This window comes from Sorghum bicolor, chromosome 2 (genome assembly GCF_000003195.3).
Source record: "Sorghum bicolor cultivar BTx623 chromosome 2, Sorghum_bicolor_NCBIv3, whole genome shotgun sequence".
NCBI classification, from domain to species: domain Eukaryota; kingdom Viridiplantae; phylum Streptophyta; class Magnoliopsida; order Poales; family Poaceae; genus Sorghum; species Sorghum bicolor.
Genome location: NC_012871.2, coordinates 69,415,089 through 69,440,000, shown reverse-complemented (window position 1 = coordinate 69,440,000; position 24,912 = coordinate 69,415,089). Strand labels below are relative to the sequence as shown.

Below are 24,912 nucleotides of genomic sequence, written 5' to 3'. Positions count from 1 at the left end.
TTTCCAAAATATAAACCGGGACATAAAACCCCACTGAAACTAGCCTTTGAAGAATAATCCAAATACAGAAAATAAGAGGAAAAGCCCATTCCAATATATTACTTTTAGATCACACCTCACGCCAGGTCATCTTACTAGTTCTCTAATTTCACACTAAAAAAAACCTTACTAGTTCTCTTGGTATTATGTACTTCATTGAAAACATTAGATCGTGCACTTTTACAGCTTTTACAATATGGTCAGAACTTTCGTGAAGCTGAATTCTGTCGCAAGGTGTTGTTCATTTCAACTTGTATTGAAATAATTATGTATGTATAAGGCATGCTACCCGCACTGCCTTCTGTCTGTACAAAATTCTTGAGTGCAAAAAACGTGAGATACATACTACCGGTTGCACACTCATCCTGTACTCAACGCACTAGCCTGGCACCATCAGAGTCAGTGTATCTGAGGACACGTCAGACGATTACCACCCGTGTCCTGTAAATCTTCACTCAAAGTTGTGTGTAGAAAATGGTCGTGTATGTTCAAATGGTAAGGATAATCCATTGGGAAGGTGTGTTCCATAGCACGTTCAAGGTTTCTTTGCTTGTTGTACCTGTCAAAGCAACAAGTGTAGCGTACTCGTTAATTAAGAAAATTCCTGCATTACATATATCGGCACTTATTACAGCCTTTATGTAAAGAAGTAGTGCTAGCCAACATGATAGCAGGAATTTGATTGGCAATAAGATAGCAGGTTACCTTTTTCAGGTATTTTTTGTGAAGTTTCAATGCTCCGGCGCAAGCTTTCTTGGCATCTAAGTTCCCATTTACATCGTTCAAAATCTGGAAGGAAATAAGAGCAAAAGTTAATGTACAACCCAAGCATAGATCAAAGTGATCATTTGTGAACTCCACGAAGGAAAGATTACACCCCTTACCCTGATAAGATCATCCAGTCCTCTAGCTTCCTGTAAGAGCTTTTCTCTCTTTTCCTTAAGGACACTTGCAACCATGAAAACTGAAATTGGAACCGGCCCATCTTCACCATCCTCAGCCCCATTTTTATCCTTGTCCTTATCCTTATCCTTGTCCTTATCCTTACTATTTTCCCACTTGCCAAAATGGCGCAGTCCTTTCAATTTGGATTTAGAAACTTTATTTTTATGTACTGCACCTTGTTCTTCACACGCTGCGAAGAAAATGTCAGGATCGTATTCCAGAGCCCACATCATCTGTTCAGAGGTTTGAAAGACAAAAGATGAGTTCAAATTAACATGAGACTCACAAAAAAAGAATATAATAATTCTAGTAAAATAAACTGAAGCTGCACTTAAAGCTCTTAAGGTATCACAAAAATGTTATTTTTGTAAAGAGTATGCCTCAAGATCATGAACAACAAACGTCAATGAGAAGAACCAAGAGACAACCAATGGTCTCATTCTGCATACATTCATCATATTGTATTATTATCATGGTAGCTTCATACCTCCCAGAGGTATAAGGAGTCTCCAAATGATACTTCACGCCTAAATAGAACCATGAACATACGGAACGCAAAAAGGTAGTCACCTCCACCAAGAGTTTCTGCATTCAGGACTCAGTACTGTAAGAGACTATTAACAAAAGACAAAATTAAGATTGACTTTTGCACAAATTTGTGCTACCCATATTTACCTAGGTGGTCATGTAGCTTCGGGTCAAGAACCTGAATAATAGACGCAAGGTGTTGAAGTTGGTTGGCTACTCCCACAGATTGATCTGTGCACTTGAAATTTCCTCGCTACATTTCAATCATCAAAATGATCAGAATGATGTCAAACATGAAAGAAAGCAAATGTTTGTGACCTGCAACAGTACCAATGTATGTTTCTGAATTTTGAGAAGAAAAATTACAAAAAGCAAGCAAGACATACCAATCTACGCATCAATTTCTCAAAGCACCAAAATGCATCTGCTTCATCATTTAGTAGAACTATCATTGGTGAGCATAAATCACTCATTCCTGTATGAAGTATAAACGATAATACACCTGTAAGCTTATTTGGACTGTGAATGAGTTTTCTCTGCATTTCTGATGTAGCTAACCTTGGCAGTAACCAACATCTTTGTCAATCCATGCATACACGGCTAGAATATCCCACAATTTTGAAAGATTTTCTTTGTTCTCATAGAATACCATGGTGCGATCAGTGCGTAGGACGTCAAGCCCTATATTAATATTCAAAGGTCAATAAAAAAGATAGGGAGAAAAGAATCCAAGGAAGCATAGAAAAAGAAATAAAATTAAAGCATACCAATTTGATGCAATGTCAGCTTCCACTCGATAATTTGCTTATCGGTAATGGGTTCTGCAGATTCATCAATTTCAGTTCTATTTATGCTGGTAGTTGGAGCACCTTCTGATCTGTTGTTGTCGGAAGTAGCCTCAAGTAAAACCAGAGGATCCTTAATAGGTCTGCCATCCTCAGTGATAAGTGGTGCTGTGATAACTTTACCACTACCAACATGCGAATCCATCAGTCGACAATCTTCCTTCCATCTGGCATACTGTATCCTGTGTGATTCATAAGGTAAAAAAATAAAAATTCAGGCTAAGTGGACATCATGTTTTACTGATAGTTCTTTATTCCTATTCCTATAAATAAAAATCTTCGGAATAAATTATTACAGAGATATCGGGAAAGGATCTGCAATGCGAGGACAATACAAGGGGAGGAACTGAACAATACCTTTCTACGTTAACTGAGTATAAACTGAAGCTTGCCATCCCAAAAGGGGTGATGGTGCAAAAAAATATTTCTTTGTCTATATCATAGGGGTCACACTAACTTTTCTTGGTAGAAATAATTGTCTTTAGTAAGAGAAAAAACAGGAAACTAAAATGATGATCCAGTATGGAATAACTAGCAAAAAAAGCAACTGTTTAATTGGTGAGTCGACATGCATTACTATCACTCTTTAAATTTAAGGGGGTAAATACTTACAAATTTCCTAATGAGAAAAAAATGCCTATCGAACAAGAAATGCCCTGTATATTTTACTGAAGCAAGTACCTCCGTATTTGCCTGATCTCTTCCCTTTCATCAAAGGTACTTCTGGGATCGAAACAGCCAAGTAAGAATTCCCAGACCTCTCCTCTGACTGTTGGATGGACACCCTAAAAGAAGATAGATAGATCATATCGATTGGTATGTAAACATTACTAAATGAATATAACACATATAAGAAACATCTGTAGGACAAGGAGCATATGTGAAACTAAGGAATCTTACTCCTCTTTGTATCCGGCTTAGGACTGAGGCAATATCAAGACATCCATCGGGACTAAATGCAGCCTGCCATTTCCGAGCACTTAATGTTTTGCCAGCCTGAAATGAGCTATATAAGATATAGTTGCTTGGAACAAGAAAGGATTGTGTTTTGTAGACAAAAGAACAAGAGTGGCATCAAGTTCTCAACAGAAGACTTAAAAATGCTATCAATATTGATAGAGTAAGTAAGCTTGCACCAAGTCTCTGTCTTCGATCTGACCTGATTGTAACTATTTCATAAACTAGCAACTTGGATTCTGCAGCAGAGATTTGGCTACAAAAGATTTATGAAAGAACTGAATGTATTGAGTGGGATCATCTATTTGGTGCTGATGAGGCTTGGAAAGGAATTGAGATATTATTAAGATAAGGACGAAATTGATGATGCTAGTAGTACTGCAACGACATCTCTTCTTTATTAAATCAGCAATTTATAGAGCAGATGCAAGATGTGTTATTGCACCAATGAACCAATAGATTCTCCATCTTTCCAGCTACACAGTATTCATTTGTAAAATTTGTTTATGTTTTCCTTCATTACACCAATACTACAGGGGCCCAATCTTTTGTTTCTTTTCCAATGGAAAATGTGTACATTGGCCAAATTGTAATACCATCAAACACATATTATGCTTTCTATAGACATCGTCACGCCATAATGAAAATTGACATACACAGAATGAAATAAATAAAAGACAGGCTATGAAGGTAGAAAGATCAGACCTTGATCTTGAACTTGCTCTTGGGCACACCGTCCGTGCAGTCTGACCGGACCTCGTAGTAGGAATCCGCGGGCGTGCCGCTGCTGAGCCCCCACTTCATCATCCTCGAAGCTCAATCAAAGACAGCACGCCACCAGGCCAACGGGTCAAATCCAACCAATGCAAGACGCGCTAAATGACAGCACCACCTTCGCGTTCGTTGAAGCACCCAGCAAGGCTTCCAACAACCGTTTGACCTTCTTCCAGGAGTAATCCAAGAAACGCCTAGATCAATCAATCAAGAGAAAGAGCCGGATCACGCGCAATGGAGCAAGCAGGAGCGGAGCCAATCCCCCCTCGAACCTGCCTTCCTGCCTGCCTGCCTCCTGAACCGAAGGATGGGAGTTGGGACCGCAGGAGGAGGCGGAGGGGAGGTTAAGGGGGGATGCGGTCGGGGTGAACCGGGGAGGCCGGGTGGGGTTAAATTAGGAGGAGGAGGAGGTCGGGAGCGACGGGGAGGGAGGAGGACGACCGGTTCCAAGTTGCCGCCAGGCTCCAGCTCGCCGGCTTCCCCGGGCATTCTTTGCTCCCCGTCTTGGACGGTACGAGTTGGGTTGATCGGAAATGGACAGCGTCACTCCAACGCCAGATTTCGTTATTGGATGGATGACCACGCGTTGCTATCTATAGCTATTGTGGGTTTCGTACTTTCGTCGGTAGGTAATGGCAGTTATCCGTTAAGCACTTTATTAACTGACTGGTTTCATCATTATTTTTTGGATTCATGGCCTGTGCCCTTTGGTGCTTTGCTGGAGCTGTAATGGTTGGGTTGATTAAGGTAAGATGGAGTTTATGGCTAGATTCTCGGTTGACCTTGGTCAAATAGGGTTTCTTCTAGGTTCAAAGAACCAAAAAGGTCCTTAAAGATTCTTCTAAATGAAAAACAGGTGTTAACCCGGTCGCAAAACAATAGCCTCTTGAGGATGGCTAGGTTTATCTTCTTACATCATCATGGATAAAGGTGTTTTTTTCCAAAACTATGGATCGAGGCCGAGGTAAGAAATCTGAGTTGTCTCATCCAGGAGTAATAGGTCATGCATACAGCGAGGGAGAGACTGCATTGATTGTAATAGCTATAGGCCCTCCCTTGTCCAGCGCCCCCGCGCGCCTGTAAAAACATTCCCTACTTAATACAAAGATACACAAGTCTTTTGCGTATTCGAGAAAAAAAGAAACTATGGATGAACGTGTTGGTGGTGGTGTGTGTGTGTTTTACAGAGAAAAGCTTTTGCTTTTATAGAAAATACATGTTCACGATATAAACTCACACCAACCTAGTTGTGGATATCAGCGCCACACACACTAGATAGTACATATAAAGGTTCTAAACCTAAAGAATGTTCAAAATGACTACCCTTAGGCTAAAGCCAACAACAAGCATAACAATGAACATCATGAGAGCTACAAACAAAAAAAGGTAAGGCATCTATAGATTAGTCCATCAGATGGCTCGTTCGACTTCTTGACCTTCAGTTTGTCCCCAAAATGCCTTCAGCCATTTCTTCATTCTATCGATCTTGCCTGCTAGAAATCTTGCATCTTGTTCCTTCAAAAGAATGCACCGTTTCTGCAGATAGTGAAAAATTTTGTGAAAGACTTCATTAGAAGATTGTGGATTACATGATAATTCCTTTCCCCTAAGACAATCGAGTGGTCAAAAGCATCTTGCATACTTCTCGAGCACCTATCCCAACCAAGGATTTCTTTAAAGCAGAACCAGATCAGTCTAGCTATATGACATTCAAAAAAGATGTGATCCATCATTTCAGAACATCCACATAGGCTACAATTTTTGCTATGGTATTGGTGTATTCACTCCTTGTGTGAGAACAAAAATTGCTGCATCATGATTTACATGCATGTTTGGTTTACATATGGCTAGTGTTTGGTTTACATGCAAATGTAGCCACACTTTTTTCATGTTCATTTGCTCACCACGATTATGGCGGACTTTGGCTTGGGACCAAACATCCCACTATACAGTACTCAATCCATCCTAAATTATAAGATATTTGACCTTTTTAACATCAAGTTTGACTACACGTCTTATTCAAAAATTTGTATAAAATATCACTTCTTTTGTTGTGGCTTGATTGATTAATAAAAGATTGTTAAGAATGATTAAATTTGACATTTGCATCAATTTTTAAAATAATACTAGAGGTTAAATTTGAGGGAAAAAAGTCAAACGTTAAGATATAGGTAGTAAGGTCAATCTCAATAGGGGTTTCATTAGAGTTTCATTCATACTAAATATGCTGAATTTATTCATGGGCCGTATGTCTTCCGCCGTCTGTAGGCCCCCTGCGCATCGATCCGCTCGTGGGCTGAATTTGTTCACCGGCCGTATGTCTTCCGCCGTCTGTAGGTTCACTGTTTCCACGCCGAACCGTACCACATTGTATTATCTGCTAGCTATTCTGGTTAGTCTGTTATACATTTCCGTCGTTCTCTCCCCCCCCCCCCCCCCCCCCCCCCCAAAACAGCACGTTTCATCTTGAGAACAGAATCTCAGTTTTTATCAATCATTCAATAGAAGACCTCTTTTATGAAAGTCGATTTTATTTTCATAGAAGTATGATTTATTTAATGGAAATCGCTTTATGGGAAGAAAGTTTCTTCGTATAAACAAAATTCCAAAGCCACCTAGATTTTTTGAATATTTTTTTTTGTAAATTTGAAAGAAAGGACCTAAAGGCCTCTAGAAATCTTGTAGTTTTCTAAATAGATATAAAAATTCAAGCATGTTCTGTATTTGGGTATATCTTTTTTTTTAGTGAGCCAACACACGAGTGTACAAGGAAGTAGCAGCAACTAAACTTACATCAAAACAAAACCTAATTTATTTGGGGCAGCTCTAGAGAGCTATAAGTAGATGGGAGGACGACCATAAGGGTGTTTGGATCATTCTCCAACCTTAGGATGTGTTCCTAATGAATCCAACTTCACATAAGAAATTTTGTTTGTTTTAGTTTATGTGTTCAAAAAAATTGTTTCATACGCTGTTGAAAAGAAACTTCTATCCAAAAGGAAAGTAAACGTCATTTTTTATTTCTGCAGCAATTTGTTTTTTGACCCAAAATCGTTGTAGTTCATTGGCTCACACCGTTTTCATTTCTTCTACAGAGCCGAGCCTCTGCTGGTTCATTGGAAGGCTCGCAAAAATCACATAGTTTCTCATCTCCCTCTTCATAGTGTTTTTGCCAATTTTCTTATCTTTATCGTTTGAATTAATGATTATAAAAATCATATAGTTTCTAGATTGCCTCTACTTCTATCACTGCAGCTGGGGCCCACATGCACCTGAACCATGAACTCGAGTCGTTGGTTTCTATACTTGTATCTCTAAGGGTATGTTTGGTTGCCGGCCACAGTTTGCCACGCCTAAGGTTAGGTGCAAGCCACACTTGTGGCTAGCCACACTTTATGGCAAATTAGGAGTGTTTGGTTGGCAACTAAGACGTGGCAAAAAATAGTGTGGCTATTGTTTGGTTTATTGCTATAAATATTAGGCAAAAGAATTATGGTAGTTGTTTGGATTGCAGCCACATGTCGATCAAAATGCCCCAAATTCCATTTATTAGGATGATTGTCACAGATATTTGACATGTGACAAATCAAACTTCATATGTACTTCCTTTGCCCAAGAAAAATATATGATCTTGTTAGAATGGATTTTTAGATCAGTGTAGAAAAAGCATAGCAAACAACGATGTAGGTAATTAATCATGTTGTTAAGTATGTCTACAAGGCTACAAGGCTTCCTCACGAAGAAAAGCTGCTTGTGGTCCAGCCTACACGAAGGAAGTGTCTTATCCATTCCCCATTATTTTCTACAGCTATACGGCTTCGAGCCATGGCTCTCCGCCATGGACGGCCTCCAAAACTCAAGTAGAGCTTGACTCAACTCAAGCAGGAGTCACACTCGCACCTCAGCCATGGACGACCACCACGCTCGTTGGCCCCGTGCTTAGCCTCGGCCACCACCTGTGTGGACGGAGAAAGCAGACGTGCTCAGCCGGCAAGACGACGAGAGAGGGAGAAGCCATGGGACTAGGCCGGAGAGATCGAGATGGGTCTTTACGGAGGGACAGAGAAGTTGTGGAGAAGCTTTTTTAATGCGGTGGCGCGCCACAGAGTAGTGCGGCGGTAAAAACGGCCGCCACACTTTGGTTGAAGAAAACTGTGGCGAGATGATTATGTGGTTGTGGCGAGCCATACCTGCGTGCTTAACCAAACAGCTACCAAAGTGAACGTGGCGAGCCTATTGTTAGGCGTGGCGACTTGTGGCCGGCATCCAAACATCCCCTAATTCCAACCGCACCATCTCGATCCAATTCGGTGTGTTCTCTTCGTCCCAAAAGAGTTGACATTATATGATTTAAATTCTGTCTCAAGATATAGTTGTCACTCTCACTTCTTAATGCACCTTTCTTTTCTTCTAATTAATACATTTTTTTCAATACATCTTTACTTTGTTCTTCTTATTTTTGTACATTGTATCAACTGAGATTACGCATGACGTAAGGGAGTGTAAAAACAATGCCGTTACCTACATTGGTTTTCCCGTAACGCGAACGGCAGCCGGGTAGCCCATCACGCGAGGTCAATTCAGACATTCAAGTACGTGCAGTGCAGATCTCCAAGAAAATACCATGTCTTTCCTCGCCATGACATCAGTTGCAATGATTAACTAAAAGGTCAGCTGCACCTCGATCTCTGTGACTCTGTCCATTGTTTTATTGGTCGTCAAACACTATGCTATGGCATTCCTGGACCTCTCGTAGTATCAATCATGTTCGTGGTTGCGCACAAGAGATGCCCCAAAGTTTGCTTGTCACCGTACCTATTCATCCGTGCATTTTGTGACTTTCAACATGTTTTGGAAAGTAGAGACGAGTGATCGATGGCAATCTAATACCGTTGCAAGGCATTTTTTTTTGCAAAGCTGCACCTGCACCTCTCGCTTTTATACGGACGATCTCTGTCAACTTGGCTAAGGAGGAAATGGACCTGATAATGACCCCCAATGGAAAATTCTGGTCTCGCCACGGATCTCAATATTAGCGCAAGGGACGTGTCAAGTGACGGCTATCAGCCTATTAGTTGGGACCTTAGCAGCCTACCGTTCCCACGTTCCACGTTTTGAGAACATTTACATTCCGAAAACGTAAATGTTTTCATTCCCATGTTATAAAATGACACTCTAAGTTTTCGTTTCCGTTTTGGAAACGGGGACAAAAATGGGAAATGACTGCTAAGGTTAGGATAATCTTCTTTTCATTACATTGCTGGGATGGATTTACATAGTTGTCCTTGTCCCGTGGCATGGTCTTAACTGATATGCACGTTGCTAAGTGCTATATATTACTATATACCTTATTATTTTAGTACAGAAAACATTTCACTTGTAGGTTTTAAGATTTCCAGTGACGCTTTAGTTTTATTAATCGACAATGAAAATCAAGTTGCTTCACTTATATCTGCATGTTTAAATATTAACACTGGCAATTAGTTTAAGGCTGCTGGTGTAAATCATTTCTAGAATTTGCAAACCGGTTACACTTGTGGTTGGTTTAAAGGTTGCTGGTATAAATCGTTCCTAGATTTTGCAAACCGGATCTAGTAATAGAATTTTTTTTTAACCTAGGAGAGGCCCACCAGCAAGTTCCCCACAGTCGCACGTTGCAAGTCTGAGTCATACGGTTTTTTGCTTACGTGCGATTGCTGAGGACCGAGCTCACAACCGTGACTTGCTATGTGTGCTAGTGTTAATTACTTTCTTAGGCCTTGTTCAGTTGCCAATGTTTTTTTTGCTTCCGGGACTGTAGCGTTTTCGTTTGTATTTGATAAAAATTGTCTAATCATGAACTAACTAGGCTTAAAAAATTTGTCTTGCAAATTATAGACAAAATGTATAATTAGTTTTTGTTTTTTTCTATATTTAATGTTTTACCGTATGATTCGATGTGATAGAGAATCTTGAAAATTTTTAGATACTTTTTGGAAACTAAACAAGACCTTTAGTATATCACTATGCCTCAGAGCCACTTATAACGAAGTCACAATACATTTCTTTTGTATTCACCCCAGTGAATATTGTTATACATATTTGGGACTCTAAATAAATTTAAATAAAAAGTTTGAATTAAAAAGTTTTAGATCTCTTCAAATACTAAAACTTTGATTTAAGTTATTTCTCCAACCAAAGTAATTTGAGAAATTCATAAAAATGTTAATTTCAAGATCATTAATTTAAAACCATTTTTTTGGGTCCTAGACAATTTTAAATGAAAATGTAGTCAACTACAAAGATGCATCTCTTGGAGACCTACAATTTTGATTGATATATTATTATTTCTCCATTTGAGGTTATTTAAAAAATAAAAACTAATTTCAAGTTATTTATATCAGCAGCAAGTTAAGAAAACCACTAGTGTAAATACATCTCAACTGGCAAATTTTTTAAAGTAATTCTTTATTTATATTGGTACTTGTCTTAAACCGACTGCACTAGTGTAAATACATCTCCACTTGTGGTTTATATAGCCATAGGCCTACAATTATATTTCTACTAGACTGCCATGGAAAAATTCTCAAACTATTACTTATTCAGGAAATTGACAAGGCTAGGCAGAATTTTCATTGGGTTGGCTCTCTAGAACTTGCATGATGGTAAAATTAAGGTGGATTATCTGGTCAAATTTGGAAACCTTGGAACCCTTGTTCTCATTGGCGGAGCCTAATGAAGGCAAAACTAGGCTCCCTTCCTGCCACGATAGAAATTTACAAAGCCTAATGATTGCCCTGCCTCTTGCCTGAAATTGTCAAACTTCATCATGGGATTGACTCGCTGCTTGAGGCTGAAAAAGAGATGTTCGGCTGCTAGGGGGTGTGGAAGGCCATTTCTGATGTTAACTATGGTTGACATTTTTCTTCCTAAAATTGACCCCCCCCCCCCCCCCCACCCCTACAATTTGCTTCTTCACCCTTCGCCACTGCTTGTCCTCGAGAGTTTTGGGCACTCACTTTGACTCTGTTGGCTTTGGAGACTTGGACACAACCTCACAAGGGTACGGTTGGGTAGGGATGAAACTTCATTGATAATACTAATATTGCCCTATCTGCACTGTGTGTAGTATCTATTAGACCTTTAAGATGGGATACTAATAGCAACTAATAATAGTCTAAATTGAGTTAGATCAGGTGGTGTCATAATTTAGATGCGACATGATTTAATGTGGAACCACATTAGGATCATAGTATTTTTTTTGATTGACTCAACGAGATTAGGTCAACACTATGAGCTGCCATTATATTTGCAATGTTGTTGTGCTTATTAAATAGTTGCTTAAAAATGGTAATGCTGAGGATTTGCTTAAAATGGTAACACTAGGGATTTGATTAGGTGGGTATTGTTCCCCTTGCCACCGTACACTACTCTATTATAAGCATCAATTTTCATGGGTCATTCACTCGTTATTTCCATGGTTCAAGCATATTATTATTCACTTGTCTAGTAGTACTCGGCATTCCTCAATCACCTTTTTTCTACTCTACTAGGTTAGTTTGGTTCCTTCATTTTAAATATGATTAAATTTACAATTACCTCATTTGTCAGCAATTGCATGCTTTTGGCCCCTCCTGATTTGGTCATTCTCTGCGGCTGAATTCAGCAAATAAATTTCTTGTTGGAGTTATAAAGTAATATTTTATCTTGTTTGAACAATGCACGCAAGATTTTTGATATAAGGATACTAACTTTTATATCCACTACACTTGGAAACTACGGCATATGCCAACTTGTTTTACCATTCAAAATATTCACATTTGTTTCCACAAAATGAGGCAGTGCACATAATATTTTGAGCTTTTGAATGGCTTCTGCTAATAAGTTTTTAAAATAGAGTTGGAAATCATCGTATCAACCAACACATGCATGAACTCTTTTTTTTTTTTGCTCTTACTCAATGATAGACTTAACACGGCCCTCTCACGGCAACTTGCCCTAGTGCCGCCGCCTCTGCCTTCCACCACCGTTGGTCCCCTTCCCTCCTTCCTCTAGCATATTGTAGGTGCCTAGAGGGAGTGGGAATCAATTATTTTTAATAAGTTTTTTTTAGTAAATCAAGCCTTTAGGGTTAGAGTCTCTCCATACTAAAGTTTCTTGTTTTTGGAAATTTATCTCCCCCTCCTCTCCGGCGATGGCGAGAGAGCGGGGTGGAATCGTTTTCTCCATGGTGGCTCTGTTGAAAATGAGGGCGATAACTACGGCGTCAGCATCATCACCGGTATGACGACATCGAGACTTTTCTTTCCGAACGGCGATATCAAGGCGGAGATGGCGTCAATGCCATAGAATAATTTTCTCCGGCCTCTTTTCCATTTTATTATGGTTAGAGCTGGCCACAATAAAGGATCAAAGAGAGAATAAGTTTTAGGTCAGTCTTCTTCATTCTTCGGTGGCAGAAAGAAGAAGAAGGAAGATACTAAAAAGAATACGTTTCTCAACTTTGTATGTATGAATGTTGGTCGTCGTTTGTTAGGCATCTATTTTTAGGCCTTTTGCCACTTGTGCAGTCATCCATACTGCAAAGTGTCATACATGTTTGGTTTTAACATCTGGAGCTATTCACAGCGTGGGTACAATTTAGTTGATCAGTTTGTGGATATACAGTGCGTGTTCCAGAGCGATACTCAACTATGATCTTTGTCTAAAAAAAGACCCTTTATTAGAGCTAAAGGGGTGAACCGAAGAGATATTTCTTTAGAATAAAGTTAGCATGAAAAAGGTATAACTGTATGATTTCTTTTGGTCTGAGAAAATATGCCATAAATCTCAGCAATGGACGAGGAATTTACTTAGTGCATGTTTGGCAGGGTTCCTTATTTTCGTACACACGTTTCAAATCTAGATTCCCTTCAGAAACATTTCTCTGATGAATCAGAATCATTTCATAGAACTATTTAGCTATCTCGCTAGATCTTAAAACTAGAATTAGAAGGAAACGAAATCAGGTTTGAGGTGTTTCTAGGTGAAATCCGAGAATCAGTTGCAAAAGATTCTCCTTAAAATATTTCTTTCTTTGTAGTGCTTCGCAGCAATTCTAGTGATTCTTGTGAAACATTTCTCGCTGCCAAATGCACCCTAGTAAAACCTATATTTAAGGAATCAAAGCCAGCCATACCTCTTATTTCCTTTTTTTTAACTTCATCCTGATCAATTGGTGCGTACAAGGCGTTGCTCACATTCCTCTAACTAGTGATCATGCATTATATGTACGCAAAGCAAATAAAAGATACATTAATAAGCACACGACACGTGACATCGTAATGTTCTGGATACATAGTGATCGTTTAACACGTGAAAGTCATATCTTTTTCTTTATATCGATGAACTGTAGGATAGTCAATTCAGATAAGCTTGCAGTATCTTTTCAGTTGCTAGATGACACATGGCGAGGATTGGGTTATTTGTCGATCATAATTTGTTGTCCGTTGTAATTATAATAATAATTTATATCTCTCTATTATGATCAAACCGACAAGAGTTATGAACTTTTTTTTCAATACGTAGAAGATTTACGTATCATTATATTAACAAGAAAAAGTTTACAGCATGAATAACGTGCAACAAGCGCGCTAGATGGTCAACAACTAGACCAACCTAGTAAAAAGTTTTGTAGATCGATATTACATAAATAAGTCAACCAAAAAACGCTCGATATTGCGTCTTACGGGTCCTTCCGGAAGAGTTCGCACACGCGCCCATTGAACACTGGGAACAACGTGGCCAGGCCCTCCACCTCGCTCGACGATAAGGTTCCAGATCGCAGGGCATCGAGTATCCCCGTTGGCGGGGGCAAAACCGGTGCGGTCGGCAGAGCGATCCCCAGTCGCTTGTTTAGGAGAACCTCGCCCTGCTTGAAGGCTGGAATGTGCGCCAACGGCTGGGCGACAATCCGACTGCTCCTGGGCCAGAAAGGCAGGGCCTCCTGATAGGCGTCCTGTGTCGAGGTGGGGAGGCGATCAAGGGTGGCTCTCACTCGACTCGCACCTCGTCAAGAAACCTTGCAAAGCGCCGAGCGACCTCGGTCGGTGTCGGTGTCTCATCCCCACTCACGACGTCGAGCTGACCCTCACGAGGAGGCGCCAGCAGCACCGACGGCAGAGGCGAGCGGCGGAGGCGTTACCCAACGTGGGCATCACGTCGCTGAGGCCATATGTGGCTTGGTCGGCCATCAGACTATGCATTGGCGGTGTAGAGTCTCTGCCACAGGCGCCATCGCGACCATCACAATGAGTCCTGTCTGAGGAGTATGACCTGCACAAGTGACGACACAGGCAGATCCTCCGTGCCTAGAGAAACCATCAACGAAGAAGGAGCAACTGGAAGCATAATGGGGAACTCCTCAAGCATTGGGTCAATCCACACGGGTGGCACCGAGCAGTTTAGCAGCTCCAACTCTGGGGGGTGTTAGGCTCGGGGAAGCCACCGGCAATGACGACAGTAGCGGCATTGTCGTCACCGTTAGAGGTGGCGGGCCTCGCTGGCTTGCATCGTCGACGTCGCCGACTTCCACCGACACCCGCCACGGTACCCTGCTGAAAGGTCCAAATGGCTGAGGGGGGGTGAATAGCCTATTTAAATTTTCTACAAACTTCAACTAGACAAGTTGATTACTAAAACAAAAGACAAAGCTATTCTAGCACTAGCACAACTAAGCTATGCCAGCCACCTACACAAGTCTAGCAAGAAAGCTAAACACAAGTTAGCAAGAAAGCTAAACACAAGTTACAACAAGAAAGCTAAGCTAAACAAGCTACACAACTAGCAAGGTATGCATAAAAGTAAAGGAGCGGGGAGTGATTGTTATACCAACGTTCTAGAGTAGAAATGTAGCCAATCAACAATCAATCAATCACAATTATAAGAGAATCCTCGGTAAGAGATGACACAAGATTTTTTACCGAGGTTCACTTGCTTTCCGGCAAGCTAGTCCTCGTTGTGGCGATACACCCACTTGATGGATCGCGAGCTAATTGGCAATCCAAAGCCAAACCCTCAGCGGGTGCCGCACATCCACTCACAAGATGGGGATCCTAGCAAACTCAAGAATCAAGTGCCACTAAATGCAACTCTCAAAGCAATGCTCTTGAATCTCACTCAATCTCACTAGGATTAGCAATCAAGCAAGGAGATGAGTGGATGGAGTGTTCTCTAGCTCAAAGTATGTCTTAAATAACCAAATGTGCAAGAGATAGGCTCCCAAAGCCGGCCCCCCTCTATTTATAAGCCCCCTCAAAGAAACTAGCCGTTGGTTGTTTTTACTGGGTTGAAAACGGGGGCACCGGACGCTCGACCCCTGCGTCCGGTGCACTGGGGTTAGCCACGTGTCCTTGAATCTCGCGTGTCAGTCTCTAACGGCTACCTGCAAAGCACCGGACGCTCTGCAGGTCCACACCGGACGCGTCCGGTGCACACGAGACTAAAACTCAGGGAGGTATGCAAAACCTCGGGGTCACCGGACGCTGAGCACCAGACTCTCTCCGGTGCGTCCGGTGCTCACCGGACTCATACCGAGAGAGGTTTGCAAAACGCCCGCACACCGGATGCTGAGCACCAGACTCTCTCTAGTGCGTCTGGTGCACTCTGCTACACCCGACAACACACCAGACGCTAAAGGCCAGCGTCCGGTGCCTCCGCGCAGAGCGTCCGGTGAGTGTTTCCTACTAAGAAACACTCCCGCGATTTCTCCAAAATTCCCACCGGCGCAATAGAAAATATACACTTATTTTTCTCAAAACCCTAGGAACCCACACCCCTCTCAACCCTAGGAACTCCACCTTCTTTGTAAAGTATGCTAACACCAACAAGTGTCCACCACCAAAATGCATGTGTGTTAGCTTTTCACAAATATTTTCACCAAAGGAGTTAAGTTAGCACTTTACTAGATCCTAATGCATATGCTCAAGATATGGACCTAGTAGCACTTGATTCGAGAGATGATCGTGATTTTCCCTCTTGATAGTCGGCTATCTATCCTAAATCTGGTCAATCACTTCTCTACTCATCTTAGACCGGCAAAAGTAAAACCCTATGTTTATACCTTTGCCTTGATAACTTTGCTCCTCGTCTATCACCATGATCTTTGGTCACATTTCCATGCCACCATGCATCTTCATCATATGTGTTGCTATGCCTAACTCAAATCACTTAGACACAAGGCATTAGCAACTTGATGTCATAATTACCAAAACCAAACTTGGGCTTTCAACAACACGCCCCCTCCACGCGTGTCGAGTCATGGGACATGCGCTGAGGCGCTGCAACATGCCTAGGGCGTCTGCAGTCCCTGGCGAGGTGGTGGAGACCGTGGCAGCGTAGGCAGCGCCGAGGTAACCGGCAGGTCGCTAGTCGATGAGTAGAGGACAGGTAGTTGAAGCATCTCCCAAAAAGCTTCACGGGAATCTTCCGGGGCTGCTGATGCTGCGAATGGTCTGTGCGAGACACAACCGAGGTGGTAGCCGGCCTCGTCTGTTGTTGGTGGAGTACCTCCCGCCACCCGTCGACGTCCGAGGCGGAGACCCATCCATGGCGGCGCTGGTAAGGATGGGTGCGACCCTCCTCAGGCCGCACGGGTAGGCCACACACCAGCTGCGGACGCGGCCGACCGCGCCTGCTTCGCCAATGACCTCGTCGCTGCCTTCAGGGGTTCGCTCCAGCTTGGCCCGAGCCCGAGGCAGGGGCGAGCCGTGGCGCTAGCAGAGGGAGTCGAGACCACGGCGTCGAGGTAGCTGTGGTGGTGCCCGCCGATGGAAGCTTCACCATTGTCGTCCGCCCACGGGCGGAGCCCGACACCGGTGGTCGCCGTGGCGGCATAGCGCGGCGTCATTGTCGGCTGAGACGGGGCTATGGTTGAGCCCAGTGAGCGACGGGCGTACACCCGCAGTGAGCTAGGCATCAAAGCCAACATCGACGCATCCACGGCTGGGACGACGGTCTCCGGTGCCTAGACGGTGACCAGCTCCAGCGGCGGCGACGGCGCAACCCTAGATTCGGGCTCGCCAGACTTCCCAGTCGCCGGAGGCTGCGAGGGCAAGCACATAGTGTTGGAGGTCGAAGCAGTCGGCGGCGCTGCACCTACTGGTGGAGGAAACGGCGCTGCGGCCAGTGGCTGCGGCGCCATCGATGGGGACGCGAGGTGTCCTACGCATGGCTGTCGTGGGGGTGGAGATGTGGATGAGGAGGAGGGGGAGGGCGAGGGAGAGCCAGGCAAGGGAGGAGCAAGCGCCAACAATGGCGGCGGCGCTGAGGAGCCCGCCAGGAGGCGCCCGCTTCGCACCACGCTCGGGCAGTCTTGTAACTACAATTAGGCCTCGTTTGGTTTCCTCCGGTAAAATTTAACTCATGTCACATCGAATATTTGGATACATGAGCTTAATGTGCCGTTCTACATGGAAGCCATCATCCTTATGGCCTGGGCTATCTTGTCAATCAGAAATGACCAAATTTTCAGGGGAATTATCCCAACGTTACAGACAGCAAGATTTAACTTCAGGAATGAATGGAGACTGCTACTCCTAAGGGCCAAGAAAAGTTATTTCCCACTAATTGAGCAATGGATAGCAAATCTTGTATAGCTCTTTACCTTGTAACTTGCTGCTTAATTTTCTTTGTCTCCTTTTTTGTTTCCTAAGTTTTTTTAGGAAACTGCTTCTCCTTCTTTTAGACATTTGTAAACTGTAACACTTTTTTTTAATAAAACACTGTAGGGGTGCAAACCCCTCCAGTTTCATTCAAAAAAAATATAGACTATTTACAAAACTAAAAACACAGCTATAGAATAATTTGCGAGATGAATCTTTTAAACTTAGTTAATCCACAATTGAACACTAATGGCTAAATAAAATAAAAATATTTTAGTATCTGTTAAACTTTAACGGACCCAACCAAACACCCCTTAGCACTAGCTAGAAATCATGAATTGCATGCATGTGTCTTGAGCATCTCAAGTTTTCAACAAAGAGACGAGAACAACCGAGTTGGCCTTCTTCAATCTCGTGGAATGGAACCACGCACAACTCTGTCCTAGATGCAAAAAATGTGCACTTCTCCACTAACACTTGCCTGCCCAGGTGAGGCGCATATCCATGATAGAGTAGTAGGCATGCTAATTATATATTGTAAGTGCAGTTCCAATCCAATTTTTATAGCCTGATCATATCATATATCCAGTTATCCACGCACCAACTCTCTCGTACAACTGTACAAGCGTGGCCAGCACCATCTGCAATTTTGCTACATACTCAGGCAAGCCTGGTACGGCGAGGGTGCACAGTTGGCTTGGCGAGAACATTCAGAACCAGCACAACATGCACTACTTCCGTTGTGGATCTCTACATGCTTTCAACATGCCAAAAAGGTTCATTTGCTTGTTCCATCGGTCACCTATTCTTCCCTTGCTCCGGTGCCCCCTCTCGTAATCACTTTGTTATGCATCACCCAACACGGCATATATGCAAATAATACAATAGATATAATGTTGACATGAAACAGTATGCATACTTATTAGTTTCTTAATAAACATTCCAAGTAGCTTTGCACGCAAAGCAGCTAGCTAGTGCCGTTGCGTTGGGGCTCCAAATGGTAACAGCTGAGCCACTAATGCTCGCTCCTACTGAATAAGCTAGTTGGGGTCGACTCGGATCGCTTGCTTGTCATCCTTTTCCTCTCTAAAATCTCCATCAGTGGATGCTCCGATCAGCCATCACTAATGAAACTCTTTTCCTGTGTTCTTCGCATGGCATGACTCAGAGACTCACCCCCATTGCAAATGTCCAGCATTTCCCATCCGTCTTCTTCCTCCTCCCCCATTGGCTCAGCACTGATTATTAGCCGACGGTGTGCCGCACTAGCAGCCTCTGCCGCCGGATTATCCATGTCCTGCACACCGTACCGGAACAAGGCATATGCTCTTACGAGGTTCCCGTGCCCCCGGTGGTGGTGCCTCAGCAGCCACACGCTTTTTGCAGTGTAGTTTAGCTATAGCTAGTAGTATATATAGCTTCCACGCACTGCCTCCCCAACTCGTCCAGAGTTAGTTGTATAGCTAGACTAGACTTGCTTGTAGTGTAGCAGGCTAGCAGCTAGGAAATGCTGCTTGTTGCCAAGATGGGTGGCGGTGTCAAGGCCTATGGCGCCGTGGTTCTGATCAGGCTCATGTACTCCGGCATGCACGTCATGAGCAAGGTGGCCCTGGACCAGGGCATGAACCCGCTGGTGTTCCTCTTCTACCGCCACACCACGGCCGCGCTCGTCCTCATCCCTGTCACCTTTGTTCTCGAGAGGTCGTGCGTCGTCCTCTGATGAGCTGCGCCTTCTTGATATGATGTCTGATTGTTAATTTTTGTGTGTTTTATAGCTGGTGTTTTGTTCTGATTGATGATGTTGTTAGTTGTGCGTGTGCAGGCGAAAAGCGAAGCCGGTTACGTTGAAGATTGGATGGAAGATGTTCATACATGCTCTCTATGGGTAGGTTCAGTTTTATACTCTAGCGTGATATGTGAATGCAATCTAAGGGTTATGTTCTTTGTTTACTCATCTTTGCCTTTATCAGTATCCTCTGTTTAATAAGTCATCACTCGATACCTGAAGTTCTGAAAAGAAAAGGCTTTGCTTGCAACACTTGTACTGTACTTGAATTTGTTATGTAGGAATAAGAATTCAGCTCCTTGTTTGTGTCCTTTACCTGAAATGCCTGAATATCTGTTTTGCTTTTCTCAGGGTGACAGCATGTGGTGACTTGTTTAACCTCGGCCTCAACTATGCTTCTGCTACGTCGTCGTCAGCATTGTACAATGTTCAACCGGTGGTCACATTCATCCTAGCCGTCATATTTGGGTAATAAACTAATGATTCTCCCAGGCCCATTTTTAACAAATGACAGCAAACAGAGTAAATAAAAACCAAGCAAAAGATGCATCTACGTAGTACAAAATATATAAGACGATCATATATAAAAGATAAAACAAGCAGTGCTTCAGTTTACCAACTGAAGAAACATATATACGACCTGTGGCTGTGACAGGATGGAGACTCTGAAACTGACTCGGTTCCATGGCAAAGTGAAATTCGCGGGCATCCTGTTCTGCGTCGCCGGCGTCACCATTCTGGCCTTCTACCAGGGCCCAATGTTCAGATCCTTCAACCACCACCATCTCTTTCAGAACGGCAGCAGCGGTGCCTCTGGAGAAGCAGGAGACACACAACCCAAGAATCAGTGGGTCTTGGGGATCTTCCTCATGACACTGTCCAACGTTCTAGCAGGCCTGTGGACAGTGCTTCAGGTACACACTCTTCTTTTCTTTTCTTTTTTTTTGAAAGAAAATACACACTTTTCTTTTCATTTATCTATCCCGATTTGAGATGAAATTCAAATAATTCTGTTGTTCAAAACTAATGAACCTGCAGGGGCCACTGATAGAGGACACGTCGAAGCTGATGAACACGACGCTGCAGATCTCGTGGGCGTCGCTGCAAGCCTTCCTGGTGGCCGTTGCCGTGGAGAGGGACTTCTCCAAGTGGAAGCTGGGCTGGAACGTCGGCCTCGCTGCCATCATCTACAGCGTGCGTAACTAAGCATGCACTAATCTTCATTCAGCTTGCTTGCACTGACAGCACTGTCCAAAGAAGCAAATTAAGCGACGTCCGTCCGTCCAAGTGAACACAGCAACCAACTTTGTCGATCGCAGGGCGTGATGGTGACGGCGCTTTCCTACTACATGCAAATGTGGACGATCGCCAAGAGAGGTCCGGTGTTCCTGGCCATGTCCATGCCGCTCACCTTCGTCTTCACCATCCTCATATCCTCCTTCATCATAGGGGACGCAGTCAACCTAGGAAGGTTGGTACAGTGCGTGCGTGTGCGTGTGTTTCGTAGTACTGAACTTTGATCTGATTCGTATTCAATTCGTATCTGTATTCATCACTTGCAGCATCTTTGCCGGGGCGTTGCTGGTTGGAGGCCTGTACAACGTGTTCTGGGGCAAGAGCATCGAGGAGCGAGACGACCTGAACAAGATCAGCGCCGCCGCCGCCGCCGGTAGACACGGCGGGCTGGAGCTGCCGGAGCAGCAGGACAAGGCGGAGAATCAGGCGGCGGCGTCCCAAGTGCCGGATGACGATGCGGAGGCAAAGGTCTAATCCAGCCTTTTTTTTCAGCAAGACGACGTACGTATGTGACAGGAAAGATTTGTGTCAAAGCGGGCAGCCAATTAAAGCCAGTGGTGGTTTCAGAGTGCTGGGAACAAACAGCAACGAGGAAGCACCTGTATTTGTGAATTTGACGTGATGCAGGTCTAATTCTACTCAACCGGGACTGGTGGCACGCCCGCTGTAATTGGTTTCAGATAAAAAGGATTAAAAAAAAAGACACGTCGCTGTTGTGCCATTGTATCTACACTTGGCGGCACGATGCATGTACCATAGCTTATTATTCATCTCCACAAATAAATGAAAAAAAAACCAAGGTGCGGAAGGTCGCTCTCAGTGACCTTCTATGTGGTTTCACCATGCACATTAATTCTTGTTTATATTGTATTGGCACCGGATTAGGACGTCGTGTGATGTGTGCCGTGCGTGCTCGCCACGACGCCACGACGGGCAAAGTTGCGGCAGAATGTGCTAGTAGTGCTAGTGGATTTATTTCGCAGCTTGATGATGCGTATTAGGTCTGCCGCCGTATATATCCTCCTTTAAATTGTACGTAAATGAATTCATTTCCATCAGTACCTAAAATTCTATAACTTTTGATAAAATCGCCAGGGCTTAATTTAGGAGTATCTCATGAGATGTCTGCTGGGTGGGTGGGTGTATTGCGGGCTGTCGTCGTCTCCTGCACTGTACGGACAGGGGAAAACGATCCGTCGTCACTGAATCTTACCGCGCGATCTGTCACTAAATCTTACGGATCAGCCATCATGTCAACCTTTGGTGAATGGGCGTTAAAGAAATTAGGAGGCGAGACTTTGCCCGGAAAAAAAAAAAGAAACAAAGACCTGCTTCACTCCACGCACTGGATCAGAGTCGGAGAGTACTCGAGTCGTGCTGAACTGGAATACCCACCCTGAATGTATCCAACCAGAAACCAGCAACTACCACCATGCACGCACGGTTTCTGTGTTGGCACCGACGGCGTGCGGCGCGGCACACAGCAGGGAGAGAGCAGGCCGCGGGGGCACTGCACGTGCACTGCACTGCACCTGCACGCTTCGGTCGGCGGCAGCAGGCAGCAGCTAGCGGCAACGGCAGCCGGCCGGAGCTGCCGGGCCCGGTTTGAGCCGGCCAGCGGTGAGGCGGCGGTGCGGTGCGGGGGGACTTGCACGCGCGCGCGGTCGCGCCCTTAGCAGCCAAGTTCCCGGAACATAGGATACGTGGTACGGGAACGTGGTACGTGGTACGACATTCTCATAAACTATGGAACGTAGGGGGTATATAGCTTCGTCTCGTTCCTTTAAGTTGCGGAACGCGTTCCACTTTCTAAAGGAACGTGTTTGGGACGTCGTAGTGGTTGGCTCAGGTAGTTTTACGTGTTGTTTTGAACCAAATGAGTTCGATTCCTAGCGTGATATAGTTTACTATTATATTTTTGTTTCACTTAGGGCTGTCCAACTCCAACCTTAAGGCTCATTGCAGGTTTAGGCCAATGAGTCAATCACCATCTAGATTTTTCGCCGACCGCTCATGGACGGGCATGGCGCAGTATGCACACATACCATGAAGTTCCATATGATTGCTCCTATATATGATTCGTGTTCCACTGTATTTGGAAACGATGTTCTATGATGTTCCCGTTCCATGTTTCGGGACGAAGTTCCCGGAACAGGGAACGTGCCCATGTTCCCGTACGCCGGCTGCTAAGGTCGCGCCTGATGGAGCGCCACGCCCCGACCAGGAGGCACCTCAGCTCGTCCTCGGTCCTCCGCCGCGCGTGCGGTTCGCTCTGGTCGCGCGCGGTTCCCCTGTCCGCGCCGTGTCGGCACGGTGCTGGCTTGTGTACGGTGTGCCAGTGCCACACACACACACACTACAAGCAGATCTGTCGAACCCAGAAGGGCCGAAAGAGTGATGAAAGACAACGGGTTGGATTTTTTTTTTGTGTTTGGACCTCCATTAGGCCGGCCTGTTCGCAGCCAGGAAGCTACAGTGATGGGCCAGGAAGCTACAGTGAAAGACAACGGGTAAGAATGTAATGTTGTCTGTTTCTCAAAATGGAAAAAAAATGTAATGTTGTCTGACTCTGGTGGGCCACAATATATTCCTTAAACATTGTGTTTTTATTCTAAAGATCAATTATTATTCCAGTTATACTATTCTTTTCTTTTTCTTTATTATATTATTATATATCATAAAAAAGCAAGTAGTATGTTGGAGGAGTTTAACTTTATGCCGTTATTAGAGGGCATGCTTAATCCTCCCTCTCAGACAATGGCAAATCATTATTTGTCACTTGCATTTACATTCATGTGTTTAGCTTAGTGTGTTGCTCTTGTTTGTGTGCAAGATACTTGTGTGACAACTAGGATCTCTCCCATGCTAGCTAGTCTGCTTATAGCTATAGATTTAATTTCTGCAACTAAGGACCATATTCTTTGTGTGAATATTCGCTAAGGATATGATGATTAGCTTAATGACCCTAAGGACTTCTCGTTAGTGTGATCTTTTTAGTCCTAGAAGAAGCTTTACCGTGCAAGTGCATGCGTAATTAATTACGCATGCACTTTTTTGCATATGTTAAGCTTTGTTTTCACTTAATTTTTTGAACCAAGTTTAATCCTCTGTTGGACGACCATTCAACCCCTTTCAACCTGTTTTTTTTAAAAGATTTTGAGCTTTTGTGATTTATTGACTACTTTATCCCTACGATCAAAAGTTTGATGCATTCTCATCACCACATGAGATGCATGCATGCAAGCATGACGCCATGCCTTAGCACACACTACAAAGTAATGACTGACGTCAGACATGCACATATCTTTTTTCCGAGAGAAATTTGTGATACACTGTTGGTACAGTGTGCGCCCTTAAAACAAGAATTAGAGGCGCAGTAGTTATAGACTCATATACTCTCTTTTTCTTGGACCTAAATTTTGGCATCTTTGTGTGTATGTATGTGTATCTCGACTTGTCCCCTCCAGCTTTGTTGGTTCATGATTCATGTACTAGTTAGATTCATTCATGCATGCATGCGGCATGCCTTAGCACACACTACAAAATAATACAACTATACAAGCTAAGGATGCCTGGATGTGGACGAAACGACGAGTTCCATGATGTGGGAGATAGTACACGGTTTTCTCGAGGGACAGCTAGGCACACGAATCTTGGTCCACTACCGTCATTGCTGACATGTTCAGTTGCTAGCCTAAAGCATTTTAATCTCTATTGCAGCTAATGGCACTTTAGCTCACAAAACCCTTATTTGATATAGCCACGAAATTTTACCACTGCTATTAATCTTGCCTAAGTCAAATATTTATTCTTTACTCTAGATGACTCTACAATATGTACCTCTTATTGTGTTTTAAACTTCAATAAATAAATGATGTACCGAGGCCTTGCTCAGTTAGCAAAATTTTGAGATTTCGGGTACTGTAGCACTTTTATTTGTATTTAATAAATATTGTCCAATCATGAGTTAACTAGGCTCAAAAGATTCGTCTCACATATTACAGATAAACTGTGTAATTAGTTTATTTTCGTATATATTTAATACTCCATGCATGCGCCGCAAGATTCGATGTGACAGGGAAATTAAAATTTTTGGAAATTTTTTTGGAAACTAAACAAGGCT

At 43.5% G+C, this 24,912-nt stretch overlaps 2 protein-coding genes across 2 annotated transcripts; one reads left to right on the top strand and one right to left on the bottom strand.

Annotated features, from left to right (window-relative positions):
• Positions 173–4,577, bottom strand: LOC8084059 (GTPase-activating protein GYP7). Its single transcript, XM_002460752.2, has 11 exons — positions 4,020–4,577; positions 3,258–3,353; positions 3,039–3,142; positions 2,280–2,539; positions 2,071–2,193; positions 1,899–1,987; positions 1,660–1,765; positions 1,472–1,569; positions 924–1,217; positions 745–828; positions 173–598 (listed from the first exon to the last, which is right to left on the bottom strand). Exons 1-11 carry the CDS (start codon positions 4,119–4,121, stop codon positions 575–577), a joined length of 1,380 nt encoding a protein of 459 aa, XP_002460797.1. The 5' UTR covers positions 4,122–4,577; the 3' UTR covers positions 173–574.
• Positions 18,908–21,521, top strand: LOC8084058 (WAT1-related protein At5g64700). The gene is made up of 7 exons (XM_002462899.2): positions 18,908–19,408; positions 19,530–19,592; positions 19,845–19,961; positions 20,149–20,407; positions 20,532–20,687; positions 20,813–20,964; positions 21,056–21,521. Exons 1-7 carry the CDS (start codon positions 19,215–19,217, stop codon positions 21,261–21,263), a joined length of 1,149 nt encoding a protein of 382 aa, XP_002462944.1. The 5' UTR covers positions 18,908–19,214; the 3' UTR covers positions 21,264–21,521.

What these genes read in the sequence shown, in the direction of transcription:
- LOC8084059 (XM_002460752.2), bottom strand. Translation starts at nt 4,121, where the DNA reads ATGATGAAGTGGGGGCTCAGCAGCGGCACGCCCGCGGATTCCTACTAC. An exon ending in AGAGCAAGTTCAAGATCAAG is followed by an intron (nt 3,354 to 4,019) that starts GTCTGATCTTTC and finishes AGCTCATTTCAG; the next exon opens with GCTGGCAAAACATTAAGTGC. An exon ending in TAAGCCGGATACAAAGAGGA is followed by an intron (nt 3,143 to 3,257) that starts GTAAGATTCCTT and finishes ATCTTCTTTTAG; the next exon opens with GGTGTCCATCCAACAGTCAG.
- LOC8084058 (XM_002462899.2), top strand. Translation starts at nt 19,215, where the DNA reads ATGCTGCTTGTTGCCAAGATGGGTGGCGGTGTCAAGGCCTATGGCGCC. An exon ending in TCGCTGCCATCATCTACAGC is followed by an intron (nt 20,688 to 20,812) that starts GTGCGTAACTAA and finishes TGTCGATCGCAG; the next exon opens with GGCGTGATGGTGACGGCGCT. An exon ending in GACGCAGTCAACCTAGGAAG is followed by an intron (nt 20,965 to 21,055) that starts GTTGGTACAGTG and finishes CATCACTTGCAG; the next exon opens with CATCTTTGCCGGGGCGTTGC.